We start from the raw sequence: 16,710 nt of genomic DNA on the forward strand, positions 1-16,710 counted from the left end.
GCCATCTAACCTAAAAAACCGTCTAGTCCATGCCACATGGCCCCTGCTACCCGTGTAGCCGACTGCTGGGTGTAGTGGACTCCTGACCTATCCAGCAGAACCTGAAACCCCACCACCCTATGGCGCAAGTTGAGGAATCTGCAGCCACACGGTCGCAGATTCGTCTCAGCCTCTGATTCAGACCCTCCACTCGGCTCTGTACCAAAGGTCCGCAGTCAATCCTGTTGACGATGCTGCAGATGGTGAGTACTGCTTTCATCCCACTAGCGAGACTGGCAGTCTTCACCAAATCAGATAGCCGCCGGAAGCCAGAGAGGATTTCCTCCAATCCATAGCGACACACATCATTGGTGCCGACATGAGCGACCACCTGCAGATGGGTGCACCCTGTACCCTTCATGGCGTACGGAAGGACCCTTTCCACAACTGTAATGACTCCCTCCGGTATGCACACTGAGTGCACATTGGTTGCCTTGCAGCCATATCCCTAAGGGACCCTATTACGCGCCTGACGTTTGAGCTCCCAACTACCAGTAAGCCCACCCTCTGCGACCGCCCGGATCTTGCAGACTGAGGGGCAACCTCTGGAACAGGAAAAGCAGCCATATCCGGCCGAAGATCAGTATCAGCCGGAGACAGAGCCTGAAACCGGTTCGTGAGACAAACTGGAGAGCCCTTCCGTTCAGCCTTCCGGAATGTCTTTCGCCCCTGCCACACCTCAAGACGACCTCCCACTCTACCACGGGTGAGGGGTCAGCCTCAATGCGGGCAGTATCCCGGGCAGCCACAGCCATAGTCCGATCGGGGGATGCATGGGACGAGCTGGTCGTCCCCAACAAACCCCCGTCCGGACCCCCACAGTGACGTCCATTGGCAACAGCCTCAAGCTGTGTGACCGAAGCCAACACTGCCCAAAGTGGGAGCGAAGGGATGCCAACTCAGCCTGCATCTGAACACAGCAGTCGCAGTCCCTATCCATGCTAAATACTGTTGTGCAAAGAACATCTGAACTAATCTACAGAGAGCACAAACAATTCGACACAAAATTTGAACGGTTATTAAAATACAAGATTGCCTAGGAAATGCACTAATGCTGTTACTTGCGCACTGCTCGGCAGCAGAAGGAGAGTACGCAATTTTACACTATTCAGGTACTGAAACGCGATGCTAAAACTCTCAAATATTATAATACGCCCGAAATTTATGAATTAAACAATGTAAGTACCCAAAAACACGCAAAGAAATTAAGAATTAAACTATGTAACAAATAAGTGAGCTAAGAGTATATGACTTGCTGCTGGCAGCTGCTTATTGGCGGCAGGGAGCAACTGCTCAAATGAACCTAATGTAAACAGTTGTGACGTCACACTCATTGGAAGCAGTTTGCTGTTATGAAGTATTGTACAGCCTTTGTCCTAAGGTCTTCAACACATTTTGCTGTTGGCAGATGCTTGTGTGTGCATGGTGTTTTGTTGCTGTAAATGGTGCATTTACTTTGCAATTAAAGTTTTGTTTTGGTATTTTTCTCTCGTTTATGTTTTATTGCTGAAGTATTATTTTGCAGTGGCAAGGTGCAGTAATATTCTTTGTTAGGCTATTAATTCTTATCAGTCAAAATTACAAAAATTTAACTGAAAATTAAAACATGAAAAATTCCCAGTATTCCAAATAATTCCTAGGTTTTTTTCCAGTTTTCTCCCAGATGAAAAAGTTCCTGGGTTTTTCCCAGATTTCCCGGGGCATATACATCCCGTATAATGATGGTTAATTCTCACAACTACTCTATTAGCAGCCTAAAGGCAGCAACTTTAAAATGGGAACTGAAAACATTTGTGACAAGGCAATGAGTCAACCGAATCACCGGGAAAAAAAGCTGGTTTATGATACACAGCATTAGTGACAGTACATGTGTCATACAATAGGAATCTCTTACCGACACACCTAATTTGTATGACTGGTAATGAGTGAGTTTTGCCTCCTTGCCTGATATAGGTGTTCGTATGAAAGTGAATGAACACTCCCAAGGAAATGATGAAAACATAATAGTTTCTCATGTAAGCTGCAACAAATGAACGCAACAGTTTCACATTCACACAGTTTCACTGCACTCCATCAAAGCATATGTTTTTAACGTTTCAGAGTTGGATTCTATTTTGGAAGTCATGACTCAAATTTCTTTGGGTAACAACCACAAAAGTTCACACCCATTTATTTTCATTTCTGTGAGATGTCTATGTGGTATCTTGCCTGCTCTCACTATTCATCACATTTACTTGTCACAGTAACATACTTTTACCCCATGACTCATATTCTATAACCAATGTATAGTATGATAACTGCCAAGACTACAGAACAAGAGCAAACATAACGTCATGGGAAAAAAAAGGCATGAGCGAGTTACGAACATGGCTCTCCCGCTTTGCAGTTCAAGAACTTTACCACTCCCTCATGACGCCGTTGCTGTTTTGGGCTGCTCTTTATTGTTCTTGGACCATTCACTGTTTCTATTTTGCGTTTTTCACAGTTCAGTACACGTTCTTCCAATTTTCATGTTTATCTGTATTCACTTTTTGACAGACTATCCACAGGGCCATCTTACCACTAAACCTGTTTTTTTTTTTTTTGAGGGGGGTGGGCTGATGGGGAGTTTCCCTTTTAAGTAAAACATTGTGTAAAATTTTGAAGATTTCTTCACAGAGGTAAAAATGTATTGTGAAAACTGTGTACAGTTTATTTCAGCTCATTCATTGCAGAGAATGCCACATAGACACAATATTGAAATTTTATTTAAAACTGTGAGCAGAACGACATCTCTCTTCATTTACGAGTTACTGGGTTTTATATCCAAAGGATGGTTGCTTGCAACATGCCACTCGTGTCCTTGTGCATCGCAAATCATGTTGTCATAACAATCGTCACATCTACTAAACGATTCAAGATATTGAAGCAAGGCTTTTACAAATGATAGCACATAATGAGCACACCATGTTATATGAAAAATACTCCATCCACAGTACCAGACTTTAATAAAACAGTCACATACGAGACTGTCCTATGTTAATATGAATCAGAGATGAGTGTGTTGTCCATTACACCAGACACACACTGCAACTGATCACTCTATAACATGTACCAGCACTGTAAGAACAGCTGTGACTACTGCCGCAATTGATACACGAACTGAAATGAATATCAGTGATGTGTTGGCAAAAAAATGATGAAGTGAACTCAGGATGAAATTGTGCATTTAATTAGTTTATATGAGGACAGTTAGTTGGTTGGTTGGTTGATTGGGGGGAGGACCAAACAGCGAGGTCATTCGTCCCATGATTAAGTTGACAGAAACCGAGGGAGGAACACAAACATCACAGTCCAATCAATGGGAAGGGAAAACAGACAAACAAAACAGTACAAGGAATGTTGGGGTAGAAGGAAGAGGAAAGAACAGGCATGCCACAAATTCTAGGCATGTTTGGAGCACCAGCCCTGCCATTGACCCTTCCAGGTCCCCACACCACGCCATGCCATCACAACGAGGCAACAATAAGGGAAGAAGACACCAGGAAAGGGGAAGGCATAATCCGTATCACTTCAGGCAGGGGGGTTACCTTCATAGTCTCTGATGTTATTGAATTTAGCACATGTTAAAATTCAGGAGTAAGAAAAAACATTTTTTGTTTTCTCCAAAAAAAATTCCTGCCCCCAAGATACAGGCCTACAAAGACACCATTTTGAAGATGCGAATTTTGGATTTTTTTTTTTTAAATGCTGTATCTCTGTAACAGTTCTAGATATTTTGTTAGAGTTTTTTTTTATTTGAAAGATAATTGCTTTATGATTACAATGGTATCCTCTGTTTGGACATATCTGTTGAAGTTCTTTTACTGTCGTGTTTTGAATTCTATTATTATTTACAGAAAAATTTGTTTTCAAAACTGCCAATCCAGAAACGAGAAATTTTTCCTGTTCATCAGTAACATGTAGTACTATATTCTCTGTAAAGGAGAGCTTCCACTTTTAAGTTGGACAGGTTTCATTTTAAAAAATCATTTTTTTATATTTCTAGGGTAATGTATGTCTTCACGGAAGTTGTTTCTTACTGATTTCTTTGTTACAATGTTTATTTCTATTGTCTTTGTTGCAGTTACTTTTCACTTTTACTGTTGCAGATACTTCTTATGCTGTTTTAGTTTCTTTTCAGTTTCTTTGTCGTGGTTATTCATTGCAAGTTTCTGTATTATAGTTGTTCAATACTAATTTGTTTACTGAAAAGGCTTCTAAGAAATCAGACTGTCCAGTGAGTTCTGTGTGTTCGTGAGGAATTCGCCAGTTGACAGTTGCAGTGTGTTCTGTGAAAAGGACTGTTTGAAATGTTTTCTGACTGGGGCCACAGGAGAGTGAAGTGTGCTGACTATTTGCATATCCATAGAAGAGTGATATAACAGCTGACCACACTCTTCAAAGTAGAAATTCCACCTTCAGAAGAAAATGAACCAAAGCACTCTTGCACCTCTCACCAGGAATGTTTCACAAATATCAATTCAGCTGCTGAATACTGTGCATCATACAGTGAAAAAGTTCAAGTTTTAACTATTATTCCAGAGACATTTTCAAACAAAACTATTTTGAACCATGTTTCACCAGTATCAAAGTACATGGTAGACAAATCAAGAAATGAGAGGCCCAAAAAAAGGGCCTTTGGAAGACCAGATCCCTATTATGGTCATCCTGTAGAAGCAGCTCAAGTTCAAATAGTGCCGTCATTTTATCTGGAAGGTAAATGGGACTGTTCTGATCTGTGTGCCAACAAAAAACACATTATAACTGTAACAGTTGAAAGTCAACAAGTTGTGAACGTGAAGAGGTGACTCGCAGAATTAAAGAAACTTTTGCAATTTATAAGAGCAACTATACAACTTCACATATTGGAAGATCAAAATATTACGCACTATGACTAAGTGGGTAGTTCCACACCCACCTAGAGATGTTTGTTTACATGTGTACTGCACGAAGTTGGTGTGGTAACTTGGAAGAACTTACTGGAGCACATGACACCTTGGTTGGGCATGTGAAGTCATTAGTAGTCTGTGACGTAAAGCAAGAGACTTGTTTGTTTCAAGAATGTGGTGACTGCCTTGGAAAGGGAGGACTGTCTTTACAGACACTTGGCCTGGAGGACGTAGCAGATAACTATGCAGAAATTACATATGCAACATGGGAGGAGAATAAACTAATTAAGAAAACTGTTGCCTTCGACAGTTTCATTGATGAACTTTGTAAATGGTTAGTGAAAGCAGTGATACATCAGTATCTGAAGAAATTGCAACAACAACACATTGCAGAAGTTAAAGGGTGTGTACAAGCTGAAGAACTATGTTTAGTGCTTCACTGCAATTTTGCTGAGAACTGGTCTGTAATTCTCCCACAAGAAGTACAAGGGTATAATTGGAGTAATGACCAGGTTTCAATTTTTACAGGAGTGACATTTTCAAAACAAGACCACAAGTGCTGCAGTTATATGTGATAACACAGGACGTTACTCAACACATGCTTTGCTAGCAATGCACAAAATTCTTCAACTGCGAACAGAGGCAGAGAAGATCATCACTATTTCTGTTGGTGCCAACTAACTGGGTATACAGCGCTACTGGTCACAGGAAGGGGTCTTGTGATGGCTTAGGCAGCCTGCTGAAGCACCATGCTGCAAAACAATCTTTCCAGACCAGATACAGCTGCGATTCTGAATGCTGAGGATTTTACGAGAGTCATGAAATCTTACATATCCACAGCCGCCATTCTTTTGTCCAAAGAGAAAAATCAAAGAATTCTGCAAGCAGAAAAAAGAAGAATAGTCCCAACAAACTACTCCTGTGAAAGTAATTCAGAAGACATTTTTGGACTCAAAGTGATGGGCGAACCCATATTGCATGCACTTTAATTCAGATTCACAACCTGAGAAGAGGGATGTTTGTGGTGTGTGTGTGTGTGTGTGTGTGTGTGTGTGTGTGTGTGTGTGTGAGAGAGAGAGAGAGAGAGAGAGAGAGTGAGAGAGTGAGTCTTATTCATCTTTCAAAACTAAAATTATGTTAGATAAGGCTAGGTTTTGATTTCTATGAGACTGTTCTGTGATAATGTGGTAATAAAACAAATTTTATGTATGGCAAAAATTTCGATTTTTTATAAAACCTATTCAACATAAACATGGGAGCTCTCCTTTCCAGGGAATGTAGAACTATATGGTACTAATCAACAGAAAAAATTATGGATTGGCATTTTCGAAAAAAGATTTTTTCATAAATTATAAAAAGTTCAGAACTCTATAAAAAAACCTGACAGATAAGCCCAAATGGAGGATGTCATTGTAAACGAAAAGTAATTATCTTTCAAATAAAAAAAGAACAAAGTATCAAGAGATAATTTTAATTTTTTTTTTCCAAAATTCGCATCTTCAAAATGGTATTGTAGTATCTTTGGAGGGTTCTATCTCTGAGCAGAAATTTTTTAGAAGAAAACAAAAATGTGTTCCTTACTTATTCCTTCATTTTAACATATGCTAAATTCAATAAGATCCGAGACTATGAAGGTAAGATTTTTTCCTAGCCTGGCTGAATTGTATGGACTATGCTGGAAACAAAATGGTGCAAACGAGCATACAAAATGTAGAGAAAAAGGGGGAAGAGGCCAGCAGGTGTAGAGGTAAGTCCAAGGACTCCATAACAAAGGGAGATCCAAGGACTTAAATCTGGGAGGACACACGCGTTTTTTGAAAATAACCAAGGATAGACATAACCACGTAATGGTCATCCACTAATACCTGGGAAACTGGAAGGTGTGAGGGTGTTTTTTAGTGCGAAGGGCCACTAGTTGGGGCAGTCCAGCAAAACCTGAATCACTGTGAATAGGTGTCCCGCAACTACTAAAGGTGGTGGTGGTGGTGGGGGGGGGGGGGGGGGGGGTGGTGGGGGGAGACTTCGCTCATTGCAGAATCAACTTAGTAGGGTTCAGAAGATACCAGGAAAGTTAGATTCCCACCAGGAGAGGCAAACGGAAGCAAGCTATGAGATTGTAGTATCCTTGATTGCATGAAGTTTGTTGGACATGGGGGGTACAAAGGGGGATAAATGTACTAAGAACATCCACATGGATCAACATGCAAATGCCACAGGAAGCCCTCTAAGGGCCAACTCACTTCCAACATGAAGCATGGAACCAATGAAGGGTCAGTGAGTGAGAATCAGCAAAATGAGATTCCTGGAGAATGATACAAGCTGTCGAGTAAAAGCAAATAAATGATTGCAAGTCTGGGAAGTGACAGTGTTACACATTGAATTTACAGAGTGACATCCATAAATAAGAGGTCACAGGTTGCAAGGAGGAGATGGTACCTCTGGGGACACCTTGGCCTGCGACTTATGTTGCTTCATCTCTTTCCTAGGTCAACAGGGGCAGGTCTCAGATAGGGGGATAGGGGCAGGCTTCTGCAAGATGCAGGATGGAATGAAAGCGGGCAAACTTGGGATGCAACGACTACAGGTCCCGCGGCCAAGTGACTGCAGTAGGCCTCCACCTGGAGACAGACCAGAAGAAGGGACCCTGTGAGAGCCTCATCACTAATGGCCACTGAAGAAAAGATACATTTCTCTGGCCAGGGAGGGGGAGAAGCACAAAGAGGGGAGGGCATCAGAACCACAGGGGAGTGGGAGAGGGAGTCGGGAATGCAGTAAGGAGGAGGGAGGAGGGGAAAGGACATAAAGGTAAAGTTAGACGTCATCAACACAGGATGAAGTCTGTAGTATTTCTGATGAACCTCAGTGTAGGATAAACGATAAAGGGACTTCTTTTCTTTCTTATAACCTAAGTGATCATTACAACACATGTGGGTGGCATAATACAGGGGCTCCCCTCATGGAGTCTGTGTCCACATTCACCACAGAGTGTCTGCCAAATATTGGGAAGATGTGTGACGTGAGGCCGTACGTCCTGCCACCCACGAGGTACTTTCGGTGCTTGCAAAAACATCTCATGGGTGACAGGACATATTGCTTCACACCACACTGATAACACATACCTTGTCCTCCTCTGGGAGGTTATCTCTATCGAATGCCAGAATAAATGCATAGGTATCAGTGCGATTGTCCTTACAGGCTTACATGCTGACCAAAATGTTCCAAATTGGCCTGGATTTCCTCATCAGTTTAAAGAATGAGATCCCTATGAAAGCTGACTCCCTGACCCATATTCAAAGAATGGTGAGGTGCAATGGACACCCAGACTTCCCGAAGATAATCACAAGCATGAAGAGCTGCCAGCTGGGTGGCAGAAGAAGTTTTGATTAACAAGGAACCTGATGGCATCTTACCATGAGACTCCACTTCGCCAAACTTGTCTTCGGTGTTAACTACAAAGAATAATGGCTTTGTGGCAGCGAACATGTCCCCATCTGTCCTAGTACAGACTAGGTAACAGGGAAATGTTTCACCCCAAGCTGGCAAGCCTTGGTTGGGGGAAGGACTGTCACAGTCAAAAGAAGTAGCATTAAATGATCCATTACCAACCCAAGAGATGACCACAGAAGAACAGCCAGTTATTTGGAGCTTGGTATGTTTCACATACAAAGCATCCACCCTGATCAGAGGTTCTTCCCATGGGCGCCACCCAGCCACAGCAAGGGCTGTCTGGCACAGTGGCCACTGCCAGGAGTTGTACCCTTGAATGACAAGCAACTACTCCTAGCCAATCATGGGGAGACAACAGCTCAGGTATCAGTAGGATAACCCCTGTGTTGTCAGGGGGCTCAGCCACATGGATACATAGCAGCCCCACCACACGGACTGGCTACACATGCTGGAGACTTGGCAGGACAGGGAGCACTATGGTAGGGTAAGGAGAGGGGAAGAAAGAGGTAAGGAGAGGGTAAGGAAGAGGTAAGGAGAGGGTAAGGAAGAGGTAAGGAGAGGGTAAGGAAGAGGTAAGGAGAGGGTAAGGAAGAGGTAAGGAGAGGGTAAGGAAGAGGTAAGGAGAGGGTAAGGAAGAGGTAAGGAGAGGGGAAGGAAGAGGTAAGGAGAGGGGAAGGAAGAGGTAAGGAGAGGGGAAGGAAGAGGTAAGGAGAGGGGAAGGAAGAGGTAAGGAGAGGGGAAGGAAGAGGTAAGGAGAGGGGAAGGAAGAGGTAAGGAGAGGGGAAGGAAGAGGTAAGGAGAGGGGAAGGAAGAGGTAAGGAGAGGGGAAGAAAGAGGTAAGGAGAGGGGAAGAAAGAGGTAAGGAGACTACAGCACTGAAATGAGAAACTAGGTTTGTGTGCCTAAACGACTACAGTTTTTTTGCATTCCCGCAAAATAAATTTGTCCACAATTAAAGAAATCAGGCAACAAAGTTTTGCAACATGTAAAACAGTGAAACAAAGTTATGTTTGTAAGTAATCGTTTTGGAATGCACAAAACTGCCGTTTAACTTCAAGAAATACAGCTGAATCAATAATTTTTTTGGCATAGTATATATTGATTACATCATATTGGATATTTAACGACAGACCTTCAGGAATTTACAAGTGATTCCTCAAGTCAATACACACAGAAACTTTGAACAAAATATATATACGTCCAGAAATGCTTCATTTACCCAATATCTGCCCTAATTGGCATTTGAACAAGAAAAGGTATCAAGAGGGAATGTGATGTAATATTGCTCCATTGTAATTGTTACTTTACAAAATATTAAAGTGACTAAATGTACCTGATGCTAGAATAAGGAGTCTAACACCAATGAGTTCATCACTTGGCAATTTTGGGGCAAATTATAAGGAGCATTTCTTCCATCTCTATTATTAAATTTTTATATTGTTGTGGATATTCCATCACAAGCTATATAATGGGACACTAGAATGCTCCAAAAGCATTCTACCACCTAATCCACTCTCATACCCAACACAGACACTGAAAGTGGTTTTCCATCACAACCTCTTCCTCCATACATAGAAATGTGACAAAAATCAAATGTAAAGTGATCTCTCAGCTCTCACAAGCACTCTCATTCCACTGTATGTAAATGCTTCAGACATCTGCTCTCTCAAGACTCTCAGATAGTTACAGAAAATACTTGCAAGTAAGAGTAACTATCAGCGAAAAGTCTCCCTCATTGTAAACAATCCACGAGTACTATCAGAAAGTGCCAAACAGTCTGATAGCAAGAAACTCTCACATTTGTACTAACCCTTATAGTTAAGTCACACTTCGTCCCACATTCTTTCTCCCAGGGATGCTAGTCACCCAGTACAGTGTGAAGTATAGTGGGGGAGAGGGCGAGAGAAAGGACCCAAAGGACAATGTATGCTTTGACCTCAGTTTTATCTCAAAGTGGATTCACTGCAATAATGGAAGTGATGAACATGATAAAATCCAAACACTATGAATGGGAGTGAGGACAATGGGATCTATGATGGCACAGTCTACAACACTGATGGCTGCTGTGGCACCAGTAAGTGCCAACAAACATGACATGCAGACTGTACTACACAATTACAGAAAAGAAGGAAAAAGCCACCACTCACCTATATCATATTGATTTATGGCACATAGACAACACATAAGAGAGAACAGTGTTTACACACACAGAAATCCATACAACTGCAGCTGCATGACAATTTTAACAGTGTACAATTTTTATATTGCATTTTCAATTAAGATTGTATGAGGTTAAATTAAATATTTATCAGTATCATGAAAAGAATAGTTGCTAATCACCATATAGCGGAGATGCTGAGTTGCATATAAGAACAACAAAATGACTGTAACGAAATAAGCTTTCGGCCAACAAGACCTTCATCAAAAATAGATTACTGACAGAGAGGTGCACACATATGTACATACCTGAAGAGATGCGCGCACACACGACTGTAATAACTGGCAGCTGAAGCCACACTGAGTGAGGGTAAGGAGGAGGATAGGGCAGGGAGGGATAGCATAGCAGAGAGAGGGGATGGAGAAGTGCTGCTGGGGAGCATGCAGGGATGAGGTGGCGAGAGGGGGTAGGACAGTTAGATGTAGTTGGGAGGCTAGATGGTGGGCAGGGGAGAGGTGGGAGGGGGGAGGGGGTAGTGGAAAAGGAGAGAAGTATAAAGACTGGGTATGTTGGTGGAATAGAAAGCTGTGTAGTGCTGGAATAGGAACAGAGAAAGGGATGATGAGTGAGTACGTCGACTAACTAAGGCTGAGGCTAGGAGGGTTACGGGAACATAGGATATATTGCAAAGAGATTTCCCACCTGTGCAATTCAGAAAAGCTGGTGTTGGCGGGGGGAGGATCCATATGGCACAGGTTGTGGAATAGTCATTGAAATGAAGAATGCCAATGTGGGTGTGTGCGCTCAGCGACAGAGTGGTCCTGTTTGTTGGTGCCCATTCATGAGGACAGACAGCTTGTTGGTTGTCATACCCACATAGAATGCAGCACTGTGTTTGCAGCTTAGCTTGTAGACCACAAGAACTGGTTTCACAGGTAGCCCTGCCTTTAACGGGATAGGTGATGATAGCAACTGGACTGGAATAGGTGGTGACAGAAGGATGTACGGGACAGGTCTTTTGTCTAGGTCTATTACAGGGATATGAGCCATGGCGTAAGGGGTTGGGAGCAGGGCTTGTGTAGGGATTGGCGAGTATATTGTGTAGGTTCAGTAGGCAGCAGAATACCACTGCGGGAGAGATGGGAAGGATAGTGGGCATGACATTTCCTCATTTCAGTGCACGGCGAGAGGTAGTCTAAACTCTGGCGGAGACTGTAATTCAGTTGCTCCATTCCTGGGTGGTACTGAGTTACAAGGGGAATGCTCTTCTGTGGCCGGTGGGTGAGACTTTGGGAGGAGGGGAGACTGGAAAGAAAAGACACAGAAGTTTTGTTCTTGTACACAGTGGGGCGATAATTACAGTCTGTGAAGGCCTCAGTAAGAGCCCCAAATATTTTGAGAGTGACCGCTTGTCACTGCAGATACGACAACCATGTGTGGCTAGGGTGTATGGGAGGGACTTCTTGGTATGTAGCGGATGGCAGTTGTCAAAGGGGAGGTATCACTGGTGGTTAGTAGGTTTGATGTGGGCAGAGGTACTGATGCAACCATCACTGAGGTGGAGGTCAACATCTAGGAAGGTGGCTTGTTGTGTTGACTAGAAGCAGGTGAAGCAAATGGGGGAGGTGTTTTAGGTTCTGGAGGAACATGGATAAGGTGTCCTCACCCTCGATCTAGATTGCAAAGATAGTATCAATGAATCTGAACCAGGTGAGGGTTTCACGATTCTGGGTATTTAGCAAGGATTCCTCTAGCTGGGCCATGAATAGGTTGGCATAGGATAGTGCCAAGCGGGTGCCCCCATTTCTTCCCTGCCCTCCATCTAACCTCCCAAAAGCACCTACCTGACGGACCCTCTCTCCACCTGGTCCCTGCTTGCTCCTCCCCCCCCCCCCCCCCACCACCACCACCACCACCACCACCACCACCACCACCACCACCACCACCACCGTCCTCCACTCCCACCCTGCTATCCCTTCCCTCCCCACTTCAGCTACCTCCTTACCCCCATCTAGCTGCCTCTCCGATCATGCACTGCTGCTGCTTGCAGTGTGACTTCAGCTGCCAGTTACTGCTGTCGTTTGTGTGGATTGCGTTTGAATAAGTGAGTGTATTTTTGACAAAGGCATTGTTGGCCGAAAGCTTATTTCGTGACAGTCTTTGTTGTGGCTATCTGCGACTCAGCATCTCTGCTAAATGGTGAGTACAAACTATCCTTTTCATAATATTGTTACATTCCATCCTGGATTTTCGATTGTTAAATTAATATTTATGTAGACCATATTTCTGACCGACTTATTTCACTTTACCTACTGTAGGGATATAAATGGTATTCCACAAGGAATGGTCAAAATTCAGTATATGACAGGAGCAACTATTTAAAGTAACACGTCTAGTAAATGTGGGATCTAAAATGCATGCCTTAAGAGCTATAAGTACTCGTTTATAGTAGAAAAGATTGTTTCACAGGAGTGAAGATGAACAAATGCTCACAGCTCTTAAGGTATGCATTTCAGAGCCCTTGTTTGCTATGCATTTTGCATTAAAAGACCATTCCTGTTGTATGCCTGAATAGTGACAATATTCCCTGGGACATCCTGTATTTGTTCAACTAAGCTATGCCATACTACAGTGTGTGTTCATTTTAGCTTTTGCTTTTTTCTTTGTTTTGGCAAAAGATACTCATATCTTTACAGACTGCTACTTTTCATGCAACAAATAATTAGAGCTGTTTCCATTTGGTCTTTTTTAATTGCTCAAATTATTCCTTTTACAACACAATTATTTTGTGGTTTATTTTGAAGACTTGTGTCATATTCCTGTACATATTTGATGTAAAACAGTTACAGTACTGAAACATACCTGTTTCCTCCTCGTCTGCATCTTCATTCTCGGACTCAAATGTGTTGTCAGGAATGTCGTACAAGCGAATCATTGGCTTGTTGGGATCTTTCATAATTAAGTACTTTCCATCCTTTTGTTTCATACAAATATCAATTATGCACCTTAATATTCCCCATGCGTTATCCATATTAAGTGTTATCTGTGTTGCAAACTCATTAGGTTTATACTGTTGAGTGCCCAGGATTACATGCTTTGATGAATCACGGACGTGCACACGAGAAACATACCTGAAACAATTATCAAAAATTTGGTCGCTGCAAAAAATTTTTGATTACATGTTTTTAAGAGCAAAAGTTTTTACAAAAATGAAAAATGAATAAAAACTGATTTTAGTTTATCGTCAAATGTTGCCTATAAACTGTCCAGTTACTGCTTCAATCACAAAAAGGATATGTTATAATTTTAACATCCAAGCATTTAAGAGTTTTAGTTTTGAACTAGTCTTTCTCATGAGCTGTTTTGGATACCAACACTTACAAGATTATAGTCTGATTAAAATAACTTTGTAGTTAATGTCTATCACTTGCCACAACAGTGTTGCCACAGCCACTGTGGGCCCCCACTCCATTACAGGTGTCACACAACATGCCAAGTCACTCCATAAATACTGTTGATGTGTAACACAGAGCAACTATGGAAGTGGTCACCGCGAGGTATGACGAAAATGGGAGACGCTCTGTTGACAGCTGGTTTTTAAATTACCAAATGACTGAACTATGTACGGCAGGCAGTGCGTTTTGTAGCCCTGAATTTAAACTTCTGTCCAAACCTAACCACAACCTAGACAACACAAGCAGACTCCAAATGAAAAAGAATGATAGGAATAAAAATAAAAGCAAAGAAAGTCAATTTGATGATGAAAATGATGCGGCAAACTGGTACAAATAAAAAATTACATTTCAACAATTATCTGAATAAAAACAATTGTCAAAGGCAAGATTTAGAAAAATAAATTTTGCTGCTTTAGATGATATTTGAACCTTCGACCTTCTATATCAGGTTTATAAGCTAACCACTAGAGTATGCGATTTCATTGTATGATGGTATTTTATTTATGACTTTGGTGTTCCAGTTGCAATGATCAATTTAAATCCTTCAGAAAATTTCAGATTTACCCAATGCTGTGACAAGCTTATCTAATGTAAGCCGATCTCTGTGATTGAAGTGACTACATAAATGGTGCTGAATCGCGACTTGGGTGGAAGAATCTAGTAGTGCAGTTAGTGCTGTGCATGAAACGTGTATTTAGTTTGCGTGCGAGAGAGAGAGAGAGAGAGAGAGAGAGATGAAATACAAAATAAGAGACCTAGGATTTGGGATCCAAACACATCAAGAAAGCTAGACAAGGAATTGGGAGTGAACTGATTGTTGTGGCAGTTTGGCAATGGTGAATGGTTCGGGCATGGTGCTGAATGCAGTGATTGGATGAAACCAGCTGCAATGGATGAAGTGTCTACTGTCAAGGTGAATGTAGTGAGCAGCAATCTGCAGTTGTTTGCTGATGATGCTGTGGTGTACGGTAAGGTATCTACGTTTGATGACTTTAGATGATATTTCTACTCTATGTGATGAATAGCAGCTAGCCCTAAATGTGGGAAAAATGTAGACTAATGCACACGAGCAAGAAATCAAATATGTAATGTTCAGATACAGCATTAGTAGTGTACTGCTTGACACAGACATGTCGTTTAAATATCTGGGCATAACATAGCAAACCGATAGGAAGTGGAAGGAGCATGCAAAGACAGTGGTAGGGAAGTTGAATGGTCGACTTCAGTTTTTTGGGAGAATTTAATGAAAGTGTGGTTCGTCTGTGAAGGAGAAAGCATATGGGACACTTGTGCAACTTGATCTTGAATACTGCCTGAGTGTTTGGGATCCTTACCAGGTCAGATTGAAGGACGACATCAAAGCAATTCAGAGGCAGGCTACTAGATTTGTTGCCGGTAGGTCCTAATAATACATCAGTGTTACGGAGATGCTTCAGCAAATGGGAACTCTTGGAGAGAAGGCAATGTTTTTTTGAGGAAAAAATTTTGAGAACCGGCATTTGAAGCTGACTGCCAAATGATTCTACTGCTGCCAACATACATTGCGCGTAAGTACCATGAGGATAAGAAATGAGAAATTAGGGCTCATACAGAGGCATATAGACAGCTGTTTTTCACTCACTCAATCTGCAAGTGGAACAGAAATGGCTAGTAGCGATACAGGGCACCCTCTGCTACGCACCGTATGGTGGCTTGCAGAGTAGTTATGTACATGTAGATGTATTTCTTCTGCATATCAAGTCTTACACTGTTCCAACAGTAAAACATCTTCCACTTTATAAATTTCAGTGTAAAACATTTAACAACTCACCCAAATTTAATCTGGTCAGAGCCCGCAAGCAATGCCTGCACTGTCCATTTGGCAAGTTTACAAGCATTGTTTCTTAACTCATTGGCAAGCACAGCACCTCTCTGTGTGTCCAACTTTTGGCGCCACTCTACACCACCTGATAACTGAAAATATACATATTATAATCACACGAGAGGTATAAGACACTAAAAAGCACAATATTTCCAAAGATAGACAAAAAGAGATTAAAGTTGTCACTTTTTGACACATGAATAACACATAATAAATGTGACACATATTCAAGTAGTTGGAACTTATTAGTCTCCATCAAGGCTGGAAATCAGTGATAAACTTATGCAAGCAATTGAAGCTGTTTTCACAAAATACAACAGTTGATGGACTGCTGTAGTGTCAGAAAGTGATCAGGGACAAAACATTAACACAAAGACACAATGGTGGTTACAATAGTAGGCATTTGCAGCTTGACTAATATAATGAAAAAGGTAACATGTCATGAAAACAGCAACTCTCTTAAATAGTGAAAATAAACCCTCCATAATCAGTGCTTCAATAAGATAATTATTGGTTCAATAGAACTTATAATTAAGCTGTCATATAATCAAATTGACAAAACATTATGATAAATACCATTTTTCAAGAACACTATTAGTACGAAATTAAATGATTCAATAGGAATTGTTGCTTATTCTGGTCAGAATTAACTCATTGTCTTTACTTAACATTTTCACTCTTTGTAAATATATTGAATGCTTGCTGCTCATCTATACTAATAGTAAAACATATAGTGGAATCTCTGTGTCAATCATTACCGCATTTTCCCATATAAGTCCATTTTGGGAACCAACAGTCCCAACTGCATAAAATGCACGTTAAAATGACTCATTTATACAT

General features: G+C 41.6%; 1 protein-coding gene across 1 annotated transcript in view; it reads right to left on the reverse strand.

Annotated features, from left to right (window-relative positions):
• The window catches only part of LOC126162456 (eukaryotic translation initiation factor 3 subunit D-like), a 44,309-nt gene that overhangs the window by 10,331 nt on the left and 17,268 nt on the right, over positions 1–16,710 (reverse strand). The window contains exons 8-9 of the mRNA XM_049918982.1: positions 15,820–15,962; positions 13,417–13,685 (exon numbers count right to left, since the gene is read on the reverse strand). Coding sequence (XP_049774939.1) covers positions 13,417–13,685; positions 15,820–15,962 — 412 coding nt within the window. The remainder of the gene's footprint in view (positions 1–13,416; positions 13,686–15,819; positions 15,963–16,710) is intronic.

The sequence above is a fragment of the Schistocerca cancellata genome, chromosome 2 (assembly GCF_023864275.1).
Source record: "Schistocerca cancellata isolate TAMUIC-IGC-003103 chromosome 2, iqSchCanc2.1, whole genome shotgun sequence".
Taxonomy (NCBI): domain Eukaryota; kingdom Metazoa; phylum Arthropoda; class Insecta; order Orthoptera; family Acrididae; genus Schistocerca; species Schistocerca cancellata.